Genomic DNA, 12,397 nt, shown 5'->3' on the forward strand with positions numbered 1-12,397 from the left:
TACACAGCACTGCTACATTTGCTGAGGATAACTCGTCCGGTTGTCCACTGTTGGAAACGAGGGTGAGCGTTGGACCCATGTCACTAATGAGGCCATCCATTGAACAGCTTCACATCACACTACTAACTGCACGCTATATCTCCGCTTAACGTCTTCTTTTTACCGCTGGAACCGGTTCTTTCGTGATCACAATGATAGCCCTCACAAGCGCCACAGGCAAGCTCGGATCCGCGGTCCTCAACGCCATCCTTGAGAGTAAGCTCGTCGAACCCACAGAACTCGTCATCTGCGTAAGCCCCATCCTACGAAAAGCTTGTTCCAACCATCGAAGGCCTTCAGGAACATTTTCCCAGCGGCAGGTCTGATTCGTTTTAACTCACTGAAGGCCTTCAGGATGGTTTTCTAGAGCCACAACTGACTCCGCCAGACGTCAACGAACCCCCTCGATGAACGCTTCAATACCTACCGCGATCGGCACATCACCGTACGCTACAATAACTTCGACCAGCCCGAGTCGCTCGAGCGCGCCTATACAGGATGCGAGAAGCTTTTCCTCGTCTCCACGCCTCGCATCGCGATGGACTACAACGACGCGCCGTTGTGGAAAGGAAGGGAGGCACACCACCGAGCGGCTATCGATGCGGCGGTCAAGGTCGGCGTCAAGCATATTTACTACACGTCGCTCGCCTTCGGGAACCCGTCGAAAGCGGGCGTCATGCGGGCGCATATCCGCACCGAGACCTATCTTAATGAGCTGGCTGAGCAGGGAAAGGTCAACTATACAATCATCCGGGAGGGACTGTACAACGAGAGCTGGCCACTGTACTTCGGGTACTACTATGGCCTCAAAGACGACAAGAGGAAAGAAGTCATCGTAGCTGGAGACGGGCCGATATCGTGGACTGCAATTGCCGACATGGCGTATGCGACGGCGAGGATCCTCAGCGCCCCAAGCGCCGAGTGGATGGGAAAGACCCTTTACCTCTCGCAGAACCGGACCTGGACGCTGCACGAAATCTCACGAATCGTCAGCAGGGTGAGAGCAGAAGATGTGAGTCTGAAGGTCGTATCGAGGAAGGAGTATGAGGATTATTATGTCAAGGAGAAGAACATGGAGAGGCCGGCTGTGGAGTGGTGGAGCACAACGTACGAGGCGCTGAAGGATGGGGAATGCGACATTAAGGACGCTACGCTGGAGAAGATCTTGAATGAGGCGGGACGGAAACTAAAGCCTCTCGATGCGACGATTGAAGAAATGCTGGGTTGAATACCTTTCATGATTATGAACTCGTCCCGAAGAACCTTCTATCAGAACTGCGCGTACGACTTTGTGCTTCACTCCCTCCTTACTCGGGTTGCTGGTACCAAGCGTCTCGCAAAGCCATTCCGAGCTTCCCTTCCTGTACGATTCTTCGCGGACGCCCCATGCGTGATCTAGTTCCCACTACTCCAAGGATGGAGAAGTTTTGCGCTAAATGTAGGTATAGAATACTTGAACCGAGCAGCAAGAGGCGGCTTTTTGAGATACCGTACGCTGTACTTGATCCTCGCAAACGTATCACAGCGCTCGAACAGTGTCGAGCCGGACGGCCCGCTACGTACGTACTTACTCCGAAGTCGCTGTTGACGCCAGTCTCCGCTCTACTGGTTAACGTTAGGGATGACACTGGCAAACGATGGCTCAACTACTACTGCCTCCTACGTTGGATATTCTGATGCGCTCCAAGACGAGAGCTCCTAAGTCTGCTTCGAACGAGGGATACTGACACATCATTGACTAGGTTAAAACCTAATGAGTTTGAGATGATCGCCCGTCAAACTTCTGCTAGGGCATCTCCGCGAACCAGCCACGCGCTCGCCTCCGTTTGCACGACTGGCCCCCCTACACCCATTAGAGCTCTATCCATACTCTCAACTCGCCACTCAGTGGCCCCCTCCACACGCATAGTCCGCCTCCCTCACAATCCGCCAGTCCGCCAGCGCATCCTCATCGCCACCCTCCCTCAGCCTCCAATGATGCAGACTGCACCCCCTTAGCACAATCTCCTTCCCCTTGACCAGCCCGCGGATCGGGTCGTCCTCGCCGGCGACGACTCTCAGCGTCCACTCCCAGACCGAGAACGCCTTCGTGCCGTGCACGCCGTGCGTTTCCATCTTCAGCGAAGACGACGTGTCGTAGGTTGATCTGAGAAACTTTTCGAAGCCGGAGAGGTTCAGGTTTGTGGCGTGCCATGCTGCGGGGGCCGGTTCGTTAGCGCGTGGGCGTGCTGCGAGCTGGGGATATGGAAACCAGAAGTGCTTTGACAGTCTAAGTTTACTCCGCTGCTAGTGTAGGACGGTGTCTCCACGAGGATAAACGCTTTGGGAAATATTCACCCCGCTCCATACAACTGAAGCCAGGCCCCATGCAAGCAATCTCGCGATGGACGAACGACACGCCATCCCATTCAACTCACCATAGTCCGAGAACTCTAAATCCGCATGATAGAAGTGCAAAATCGCATCCACATCGCCCTTCTCAAACAGCGGCGTGAGCCTCGCCTGCCGCTCCCAGAGGAACTTGTTCAAACTCGTTTGTTGCGTCGCCATCTTAGATGCCTTGACGTGTATGAACAGAGGGAAGAAGGAAAAGCGGCCACTATGTCGAAAAAGCTAAAAGGATTGAGGAAGTTGCAGTGGCGGTTTTATAGGGATGCGGATACTGCTGACGCTGATCTTGGCAGGGATCTTTCGCATGTCCCTGGTTTTGGTGTTGTGGTGGGTTTTGCTACTTCGGGGCTGTTTCCGCGAGAATGCGACGCTAGAGCGTGGGATTTCGCACTTGCTTGATGGTGATGGGGGAAAGGAGAATGAGGAATGGCTAGACTGCGTAGAGGAAAGATCTATTGCAATGGTAAATCTTACGAAAGGGGTGCTAATTGTGTTGGGCCGAGGATAGCTAGGAGCTTGCGGGCTGTGCCCTACTTATATTCCTCATTTGGAAAATTTTGTAAGGCTTTCGAGTTATATATGGTATAGAACGTCCAGTCAAAGGTGCACAAACACTTCGAGAGTCATATGCTCCTAATGGTTTCCTTCCTGCTCAAGCACATTAACCCATCTTCGCCATATGTCCACCACTACCCCATTCCACGGGCGTCAATCTCAGCCTCATGCCTTGAACTGGCTTGCTCGTGATAGTCCCGCCAACTTTGATCTTCTCATCCGGATTCGCCATCTGCATCTCAAAGTTCCCCACGAAAGCCGCAACGAGCGCCCTCAGCTCCGCCCTGGCGAACTTCTCGCCGATGCAGCTGCGAGGCCCGTGGAGGAACGTCAAGAAAGAGTAGTTGCTGTCTGCACCTCCGTTCATCGTCGCGCGCCCCGTCTCGGCATCGATCCAGCGCTCCGGCCTGAACTTTTCCGAGTCAGCGCCCCACAGCTTCGGATTGCGGTTCATGGCCCAGGGGACGACGAAGGATTGCGTGCCTTTGGGGATGAATTGTCCAGAGATAGTGGTATCGCGGATTGCTACGCGCGACGAAACTGGGATCGTGGGATAGAGTCGCAGCGTTTCGTTGCACACTGCGTTGAGGTATGGCAGCGATTCGAGCAGTCCGGCAATATCGAAGGACGGTTCGGAAAGAGCCTTTGGGTCCGCAATGTTCTCGTAGAGCTCAGTCCGTAAGCGGGCTTGCGCTTCGGGATGTATGGATAGCAGGTGAGTCGCCCATGTGAAGGCCGAGGAGGTGGTTTCGTGCCTAGATTGTATGAGCGTCATTGAGCAGTGTGGGTGTGCGCCTCTCCTCTGCATTTCTCAATGCTGAAAAGATCGGCTTTGTGGTCTGCAAGGAGTGTTACGTACCCAGCTGCTAGGAAAGTCAAAAGTTGATCTACCAAGCCATCGTCTGAGAACGTGTTCGATCGGATCAGGATGCTTAGGATATCGACGCTTTCTTGGCTCTCAACCTTCATCCTGCTCTTCTTCTCAACCACGAACTCTCTACAAATCCGCTTCAAATTCGACGTCGTAACCTTGACCCGCTCGTTCAGCTTCCAAGGCAGCGCGTGCATGACCGACGGCGGAAACAGCAGATGGCACACGAAATAGATGGCCTTCTCCGCCGTGGGCTCAAGTATCTCTTCGTAGTTCTTGATGAGTTCGTCATCGCTGTTCCGGAGCGAGCCGATGTCGCGCCCCAGGCCAGCCAGCCCGATGATGTCCATCGTCACCTGCGTCGAGAAGTGGCCGATTTCGAGCACCTTGTCCGGCTTGTCCCACAACTCCGCTTTGGTAACCTCGCAAAGCTCGATAGACTTCGCCCAAAATACCGGATAGAGCTCCTTGATGTGGCGGAAGCTAAATGCCGGCATGATCTGCTTCCGCTGGTGCTTGTGCTCGTCGCCTTCGGTCATCAACAGCCCGTCGCCAAGAAACTGGCGCAAGAAGGTGCGGACCCACTGCGGCTTCTCGAAATCGTAGCTCCTGTGCACAAGGACATCCGCTATGGTAGCCGGGTTGGTCAAAAGGAGGCGGTCTGTGTGGAAGAAGCCACGAAAGAAAATAACCCCGTCGTTATCGACGTCCTTCATCATCTTCAAATGCGCCTCTCCGGGCGGGCGCTTGAACATGACCAAGCCATGACCGATGATCGGCCAGAACCCCCTTCGCGGTTGCGGTAGATGGCGGAGCGGACTGCGGAAGAAGGGGTAGATGATGAGAATGTAGAAGCCAAGGACACCGAAGTTAACCAAAGAGAAAATAAGAAAGAAGGACGTCAGAGTCCCCGCGGGAAAGACATGAGGGAAGAGGTAGAAGGCAATTGCAGACTCTGCTAAGGACAAGAGGATGACGTTGAATGAGTTGGTTTCCATGGTGGGCATGAGAGGGACGGAGCGGAGCTGGAGGAAGTGCTACTGAAATAACTGCCTTGCTTCAGCCTGGTATGCAGCTTACGCATTGCTGAACGCGATCGAAAGCGATGAGGACCGTTCACAGTGGCATATTGGCTGCCGGTGACGTCTTAAAGTACCTGATGCCTCGGCTGAAACTTTGATCGTCATTAGCTGTTTGGGAAGGCGCTGGTGAAGCATGGGTTTCCAGGTGCATATTGACTGTTGTGGTAATGGTCGCGAAGGCTGCAGACAAATAAAGCCAACGAGCAGTCTCCTTCAGGAGACTCGGAATCCGACGATGAGGTTCGTGGAGGAGTGACGGCAGAGCTGACATGGCAGAACGAGGGGTGGTTGACCGCTAACTAGATTAAGATGCATGCCGAGGTTCTATGACTAACACATGCAAGAACATTCACATTACCAAATCGAGTCTGAACTTCTACAGGATTGCGAGTCTGGGCCAGTTCCCTCTTTGATAGCACATTAAACGTCTCGACTCAATCCTGTACCAATTCGCCGAGAGGTATTCAACGTCAAGAGACAACACCCTTAGGTTACTGGCTTCCCTCCCTCGACTCCAGGATGTCTTCAATTTATGCGGTCACGTTCACTTCACGTTCGTTCGCCAACCATTCAAACACCAAGCCAGCCTGATGGCCACGCGGGACCACATCGCCTCAGTCTAATCGCACTCCCCGCTGCATAAGTACTGCCCATACATCCGGGGCTATAAATATAGGTGGCTGGGGGTTGAGGGTACGTACCCAATGGTGGACTGGCCACCGCTTCCACGAGCGACCCACCTTGCAAATCCACACATTCCTCTCGAACATAGAAAACACAGGCACAGAGCTTAGAGCGCGAAATATCTCTACCAGAACAAGTCAATACAAAACTCAAAGTACTGGAGGGTTTCTCCCTGTAGATTAATAATATCAGATTCGCTCCCCCGCAAGCTTGGCCGTTTCCACTCGAACAAGTGCGAATACGCCCGTCCGTCAGGGCAGCGGTACTCAGGATCTCATTCCCGCACAAGCAGTTGCTGCCAAAGGTTCTGACACAAGAATAGAATGCAGGCCTGCGGTAAGAGTAGTCGGGACGGAACGAGAAGGATACCTCTCTTAGAGAGCATTGCTAATCGTGGTAGCGATGAGTGGAGAGGAGGCACCTCTTCCCGGGGCCACAGCCGCAAGGATGGCGGAGATGCAGGAGCATGCTGAAGAAGCGTCTTATGATGTCGTTGCAGGTGAACCTAGAGTCAGCAATCGAAACGAAAAGCAATATGCCTTTTTCTTTGCGGGTTTGATTTTGTTATCCAACCGAAACGAAGAACGAGCTGAAGTGTGATGATAGTAACATGCTACGAAAAGGGTTCGAGTGTGGCAAGGGGCTCCCTTAGATGCGTGTCGACATGGACCCGGTGCCTTGGACTGTAGTCTAGAATCGCGGAGTGACCATTTCCCCATCGCCCCATAGGCTCGAGAGGGCGTTAGGCTAGACAGCCGCACCGGCGTCATACCAGAATAATGTCGACCACGGGTATAGGCAGTCTCTAGCAAGATGGGGGAATAACCACCCCGCAAGTGTTTTGCGCGGCGGTGGTCTTGCACCGCATTATCTCGTCCCACTTTGCCTGACTTCTAACAAAGTACCTCGGCCGGAATGGGGGCACGCGGGTACGGTATCTAAGTTGTCGTATTCATCCGCTTCCTGAGCAGTTCGACGGGCGTGGAACTGTGTAATTCACCAACATCTATAGGTCGAAAGAGTCCTCTTTAGACGCGTAATCAAACTTCCACATGTGAGGAAGCCTCTTTCCGGCAGCAGTTGACTCTAGGAAGGCAGCCACACATGATTCGCCCGGCTCGCTCTCCGGCTACACGCTGTTGGTGTAGCCAGTTCGGCGGGTTGAGCCGTGATTACGGACGCCAAGCATTAGGTACAGCATGCGGCAGGAACGAATCCCATCACGTTTTGGCCTCGCACCATTCCTCTTCCAGGCGACGCAGAGTCCGCGCTAGCCTGCTTCTCCGGCACGGATTCCCGCATCGCTCATCGTTGAGCATTAGTGGTACGTGTGGCAGACCCGTCCAAAGAGAAGGAGAAATATACGCCTGGGGTGGCACCTTCCCACGCAAGCATCCATGATTTACGTCCGCGCGTTGAGGGCGTCCGTGCGCCCCCGGCGGAGATTGCTGCAGGCATCGACTGATTTCTTATGTTATATACTCCGACCTCCTGGCGCGAGGTTCCCAGAACCACCACCACCGCGAGCGCCCTCCGTTTTTTTGGTCTATTGAGCCATGATTCTATCAAAGCCCAGTCGAAGTGCTGCCCCGACAACGCCTCAACCCGTTCTGCGATAGAACGGATCGTCGAATACGGGGCCTCCCGGAGGAGCAAACGTCGGGCTCGCCGCCACAGGACTATATGACGACAGCATCGGGCCAGCAGAATGCGGCACTGAGATGGGAATGGCGGCGAAGGACATCGGCATCGACGGAACGGAGCCGGCTGCGGTCAGCATCGGAACAGGCTCCATATCAAAGTGCCTGTCCACTTCGACCACCGGTCCAGTATTTGGAAAGGCCAGCGAATGCTCTCGCCACAAGTCCGAGACGTCCAGCGAGAGCCTGTTTGCCACGAGCTCGAGAGATTTAAACGCCACTCGATAAGCGCGTGCCGCGAGCGGATCGTTCATGGATCGCAGCCAGCGAATCGACTTCTTCGCGTACCCTGCCAACACGTGGCTGTCCGGGGGAGCCAATTGCGAGTACGAGAGCGCAAGGAGAAAGGAAGTGAAGGCCTGCATCACGTGGTGCACAATGTTCCACCACGGCCCGTACTCGTAGACAAAGAGCGGATTTGGCTGGTCGGGGAGAAAGTCAATTTCCATCTTGGCAGCGTCGACGCAGATGACTGCCATGTTCCGGAAAAAGCTAATAGGGACTGTCGCGTCTTTTCCATCCTTTCCCGGGAGCCATAGACCGCCGAGACAAGGACGTGTGAGGAGCACCCTGGCACTGCAGAACTGGAAGCCGAGCAGCGTACGCTCTCGAAAAAAGGCGCGCGATGGTGTACTCACTCCCGAGCGCCGAATCTGGAAGTTGAATTCAGCGGGAAGCGATGTGGCCCATTCATCGAGGCGCCGGCCGAGCTGGATGATATCCCGCTGGATCTCGCTCGCAGAACGTATCATTGTTCCAGCGGTGTAGAGTGACGAGAGAATGCTTTGAGTTATGATGCCCATCTGGACGGTAGCCTTAAAGTACGCCCCAGAGTTGGCCTCCACGGCTCCAAAGCCCATGGGCGTTTGAGGGAAATCCGTCCAGGAAGCCGAACGCGGCGATGCAAACGTTGGACTTGTCGTCGCGGAAGACGTGGTAGAAGACGAGCTAGGCCTTCGCATGCGATTCACGGCACTCGATTCTCCCGATATCTGGTCTTCTGACAAGGGCATCGGCAACGGGACGGAGCAGCACGAGTCGACGACTACGCTGGGGCGACCTGTGATGATGCTGAGTTGGCGCTCGAGAGAGTATAGACTCCACCATACCCGCACTAGAACTTCTCGCTTCGGCGCGGAAGCTGAGGGATCCTGATTGCGAACATGGAGACCGAGCGAGTACGCAAAGCGCAATGCCAGGCCGACAACCACCCAGGCTCTGTTATATGTCAGCGCGCGATGCTTCTACAAGGCAGGAGCGTGGAGCAGGACCGAGGAAACTCACCGGCTGACCTGTCCTACGGAGAGATAGTAGAAGGCCAACAAGCCGGCCACTTGGATCTGCGGCACATCGGGATGCTGCGAGAGGGTGGCCTCGTTCCAACCATAGGCACGCGCCCTTGCCTGGTAGACGAGGTGATCTCGCTCGTCAGCTCGCCAGCCGGCCTTGACCAGGTGCGAGTACTTGGCTCCAATGGCAAAGACCAGATTCAGGATGGCCTGCCACTTGGGGTTCAGACGCGGCGCATTTCCGTTGCGCTGTGCGTTGAAGTACTTGCGGAACTGGTCTTCAAACAGTCTTCTGGGGAGTATCGGGAAGGAGTCGTGCACCTTGTCCATGTAGACACCTAGCAGCCGCTCCGCCGCGTCTGGCTCTGGCAGCTCGGACGGCTCTTCGAAAAAGTCCAGGTCGACGTTTTCGCTGTCCAAGTAAAACGTGACGGCGCTCACCTGCTCACTACCGCCCCCGGGAGCGTGCGAGCCTCGTTGCTGAGACATGGACGCCTTTGCCGGATCCTCCTCACACCGTTCGAAGTTCAGCAAATTCCGCAGCCACTGGACCTCGGAATTCTTGCCCACGAAACCCGTGGCTCGCGACTGGTCGTTTTCATGGAGGTTTTCATCCAAAAGATCGAGGTAGTCGGCGTCTGCCTGGTCGTGCGCGGGGACAACGTCGGCATCCAGCATGACTCTGGATGAGGTCCAGTCGTCGCCATCAGTGTCGGGGATGGAAGGCGTGCTAGCCTCCTGCCGCGTGTCGGGAGTGTCTTCTTCGACCTGGAGATGTTAGCGCCGCATGTGACTGGGACCATTGTAGCGTACCGCGCCGAGCAGTTCCTCAATCTTCGCATTGTCCTCCTCGCTGGCCCACTTCCTCAGCGCCCTGAGGAGGTCGGACATCTCAACGCATCGATCCGTGACACTGGACTAGTCAGAGAAGCATGGATTGGGAGCGGGCGGCACCGACATCTTGAGCCTGTCCCTGCGCGGCATGATGTACATGCACTCGCGACCGGTGGAGTTGCAGTGCCTGCATGTTGGAGCGTCTCCGGAGCATTTGATCTTGTGGGCGCGGCAGGCGGTACAGGCGCGGCGCACTCGCCGCCTGTCTTTGGACGCGCCGTGGGGCGGGCTGCGACGCTGTAGGCGTGGAATCGCGACTTTCCTCGAGGCGCCCGCCGACGGCGCATAGTTGGCGGATGTGAAGCTGAGCGGATTCGAAGACATGGCTTCGGGCTCGGCGAGGGTGCGGTCCTCTTTCCCACGAATTCGGCGCCGTCTTATCAAGGCGGACAAGGCAAGGGCAGGCGCCGAGGCGTTGGGTGCGCAGAGGGTCCGATGACGACGCGGCAATGCATCGGCAAGCGACTGCAGGCATTCTAGGGGCAGAGGTATGGCGATTCACGCGCAGCAACTTGATGGCAAAGCGGTCTCGAGCAAGAAGGCCTCCAGGGCCGACGTTCACCTCCTGCGACTGCGATGATGTCAACCCACCCAATAATGAGGGCCCGTTAGTGGAGGCGGATCCGTGTCCCGGGAGCTTGGCCCAATCAGCCGCCTTTGGCCAATAGGGGCTGGAACCAGGAGCCCGCACTGCCGCGTTCTCGCCCGCATCACCGTCTCTCGCGCCAGGTACAAAACCCGCATCGTCCCGCCGCCGACGCGCACAGAGACAGACGCTCGATGCGCGAAGCTGACCTTTCCAGACAGTGTTGTCCAGACTGCGCTCCCTCGCCACAGCCCCTACGCGCCGCCCGTCCCCCTCTCGCCGAATGCTTCTGCTCTCGTCGCGCTCGCTCTTTGCTACGTTTGTCTCGGTTCTATAACTTGTTGGACCGCAGGACGTCTCATCGTTATGCTTGAGCTGGCGGATAATGTTGCGCACAACGGTCGGCCGCGATTTGCGAGAGCCCAGACTCTGGAAGACGCCCAGGCACAGCCACCTCGTCTGGCCGCGTCCATGTTGTCCCATTGGGCAATGCCAGGTTTTGCGATAGACGGTCTATGGCCTTCTCACTGCCAGGTTGCCGGCGCACAAAGTGCAAGTACCTATTTGACCTCCTTTGGCCCGCGGTGCGATTCCGAACGTTCGTACTGTACATGGGGCTCTCTTGATTGGTCGGTTGCCTAGCGAATCGTAACCCAGCAGTGGTGGCGAACACAATGGCTCCCATCCTAGCCGCGCCTTAGGACAAAACCGACTCTATATTAGGGTGGGTTGATCCCGCGGCCACAGCAGCTCCAGGCCTTCGTCTTCGACAATGGCGCGGTAGCAATGCTAGCCTGAGCGCGTATCAAGGACGGCCTTTCCGCCTGCATATCGAAGATGAGGTGCAGCTCAGCACCCCTAATCCGCACTTCGACGCTTGCCCACCACCGTCTGACCAGCTAACGTCTCCCATATAGTGGGCGCCATAGTGACAAATGCACATAGGCCGCTACGCGTGACGGGAATCGAGGGACAATGGACTGTTCCAGGCGGGGACGTTGGTCGCCTTGACATGTCCCATGCAGGGCATGCATACAAAACCGCTAGTAGGGCTGTCTCCTGATAGTATCGCATCTGAGCCTTTGCATTCTTAGATCCGAGGCATTGCCGCAGCTCATGTGAGGTGGTAGGCTGAGGCTTGCTTAGAGACAGCAGACGACGAAAAACAGTCGCTCCTCACGGCCATCTGCTCCAAATCATAGACATATCCGAGGGACATTGCTGAATATCTGCCATCGGAGATCGGATGTAGCTACGCGGGTATCTCGCAATAAGAGGCTAAGCATAGAGTTAGGTCTACTGGCCCCGCCTGTCGCCACATCCGATTGACCTCTCCCAGACACTATCGTGCATCGAAGCCAGTCAGGCTATCCATTCCAACTTCTAGCACTACGGTAATAATGCAAACCCGCGTAGAGACGCTTCCAAAGGCCCCGTCGGACCCGCGCCGACGAACCACTGGCTCGGTGACTTTCGCCGCGAGAATCCCACAGTGCCGAAAGCGGACTAGACTTCGTCGCACCCTTGAAAATAAGGGTCCAGTACGATTAGTAACCGTATCTCGGTATATTTCTCCGTCCCGCTTCGCTTCTATTCTAGTAGTGCCGCGACTAACTTTCACGATCCCGAGGTCGCGGCCGCTAGGGTACCGCGCTAAACCCGATTCAGCGTCCGGAATAAAGGGCCGCGGCGAATCAGACGCGGTGCACACTTCTACGGCTATCGCAAATTTTGTTTGCCAGCTTTTTCTTCCCCCGCGACCCTGCTTTTCTCCTGAAGTGTTGTCGAGGCTAGCAGCGCGGACCAGTTTTGTTCGCGGTCTGGCCTTGTTTGTAGGAAGCGCGGTCTCAGGCGCGGTAACAGGTGACCGCCGGGGAAGCGCGGACTCCTGCCATCGTCGTTTGTGGAGGAGTTTCTTGTGGGAAGTGATGGGCGCGTGCATGCACCCCGGGTTGTCGTGGTGCTACTTTTCGTGGCTGTTTAATTGGATTGGACTGGATAGAAGGGAAATTGTTGGAGCTGGGCGTAGATACTCGGTCGAAAGAGGGCGGTTGGAGTGCTTCGGTCTGGCTTTTCAACTTTATTATCCCCATGGCGAACTGAGGTTCCGAGGTTCCGAGGTTCCAGGGTCTCAAGTTTAAAGGCGGGTACGCTAATCCCAATCCAGAAGCATCGTGAACCCTGGACACTGCTTCGAGCGGCGACGCGGGAAAAGCAATATACTGTAGGGGCGATACTGCAAGGGCCCCACGCTTCCCTTGCAAAAGCTTAATTTTCGGCTGGATCCGGATCTTCATTCACTCAGG

The 12,397-nt window shown here is 55.8% G+C and overlaps 6 protein-coding genes across 6 annotated transcripts; 2 read left to right on the top strand and 4 right to left on the bottom strand.

Annotated features, from left to right (window-relative positions):
* The first annotated feature begins 108 nt into the window (after positions 1-108).
* On the top strand, positions 109-1,535 carry BU26DRAFT_43881 (NAD(P)-binding protein). Its single transcript, XM_033824309.1, has 2 exons — positions 109-290; positions 428-1,535. The coding sequence occupies exons 1-2, from the start codon at positions 192-194 to the stop codon at positions 1,265-1,267; spliced, it is 939 nt and encodes a 312-aa protein (XP_033692444.1). The 5' UTR covers positions 109-191; the 3' UTR covers positions 1,268-1,535.
* BU26DRAFT_43903 (uncharacterized protein) lies at positions 1,347-1,851 on the top strand. The gene has a single exon (XM_033824325.1). It carries the CDS (start codon positions 1,426-1,428, stop codon positions 1,714-1,716), a length of 291 nt encoding a protein of 96 aa, XP_033692445.1. The 5' UTR covers positions 1,347-1,425; the 3' UTR covers positions 1,717-1,851.
* A 72-nt stretch (positions 1,852-1,923) lies between these two features.
* BU26DRAFT_558826 (uncharacterized protein) lies at positions 1,924-2,589 on the bottom strand (the record flags this gene model as incomplete). Its single annotated transcript, XM_033832609.1, has 2 exons — positions 1,924-2,234; positions 2,457-2,589. The coding sequence occupies 2 exons, from the start codon at positions 2,587-2,589 to the stop codon at positions 1,924-1,926; spliced, it is 444 nt and encodes a 147-aa protein (XP_033692446.1).
* Positions 2,590-2,948: 359 nt separating this feature from the next.
* BU26DRAFT_446908 (cytochrome P450) lies at positions 2,949-5,189 on the bottom strand. The gene is made up of 2 exons (XM_033824635.1): positions 3,845-5,189; positions 2,949-3,740 (listed from the first exon to the last, which is right to left on the bottom strand). Exons 1-2 carry the CDS (start codon positions 4,861-4,863, stop codon positions 3,092-3,094), a joined length of 1,668 nt encoding a protein of 555 aa, XP_033692447.1. The 5' UTR covers positions 4,864-5,189; the 3' UTR covers positions 2,949-3,091.
* Positions 5,190-7,122: 1,933 nt separating this feature from the next.
* Positions 7,123-9,958, bottom strand: BU26DRAFT_43962 (uncharacterized protein). The gene is made up of 4 exons (XM_033824355.1): positions 9,570-9,958; positions 9,425-9,524; positions 8,607-9,379; positions 7,123-8,540 (listed from the first exon to the last, which is right to left on the bottom strand). Exons 1-4 carry the CDS (start codon positions 9,827-9,829, stop codon positions 7,223-7,225), a joined length of 2,451 nt encoding a protein of 816 aa, XP_033692448.1. The 5' UTR covers positions 9,830-9,958; the 3' UTR covers positions 7,123-7,222.
* A 1,472-nt stretch (positions 9,959-11,430) lies between these two features.
* BU26DRAFT_514126 (uncharacterized protein) lies at positions 11,431-12,266 on the bottom strand (the record flags this gene model as incomplete). Its single annotated transcript, XM_033827766.1, has 1 exon — positions 11,431-12,266. Exon 1 carries the CDS (start codon positions 12,031-12,033, stop codon positions 11,434-11,436), a length of 600 nt encoding a protein of 199 aa, XP_033692449.1. The 5' UTR covers positions 12,034-12,266.
* Between the last annotated feature and the right edge of the window lie 131 nt (positions 12,267-12,397).

Source organism: Trematosphaeria pertusa (genome assembly GCF_010094035.1).
Source record: "Trematosphaeria pertusa strain CBS 122368 unplaced genomic scaffold BU26scaffold_1, whole genome shotgun sequence".
Taxonomy (NCBI): domain Eukaryota; kingdom Fungi; phylum Ascomycota; class Dothideomycetes; order Pleosporales; family Trematosphaeriaceae; genus Trematosphaeria; species Trematosphaeria pertusa.

Bases quoted from the DNA above. Each gene is read 5' to 3' on its own strand.
- BU26DRAFT_43903 (XM_033824325.1), top strand. From the start codon at position 1,426: ATGCGTGATCTAGTTCCCACTACTCCAAGGATGGAGAAGTTTTGCGCT.
- BU26DRAFT_43881 (XM_033824309.1), top strand. From the start codon at position 192: ATGATAGCCCTCACAAGCGCCACAGGCAAGCTCGGATCCGCGGTCCTC. The intron at 291-427 runs GTAAGCCCCATC...TGACTCCGCCAG, and splicing joins CCACAGAACTCGTCATCTGC to ACGTCAACGAACCCCCTCGA.
- BU26DRAFT_43962 (XM_033824355.1), bottom strand. From the start codon at position 9,829: ATGTCTTCGAATCCGCTCAGCTTCACATCCGCCAACTATGCGCCGTCG. The intron at 9,525-9,569 runs GTCGGTGCCGCC...TGACTAGTCCAG, and splicing joins CGCAGGGACAGGCTCAAGAT to TGTCACGGATCGATGCGTTG. The intron at 9,380-9,424 runs GTACGCTACAAT...TAACATCTCCAG, and splicing joins TTGAGGAACTGCTCGGCGCG to GTCGAAGAAGACACTCCCGA.
- BU26DRAFT_446908 (XM_033824635.1), bottom strand. From the start codon at position 4,863: ATGCCCACCATGGAAACCAACTCATTCAACGTCATCCTCTTGTCCTTA. The intron at 3,741-3,844 runs GTACGTAACACT...CATACAATCTAG, and splicing joins TTGACTTTCCTAGCAGCTGG to GCACGAAACCACCTCCTCGG.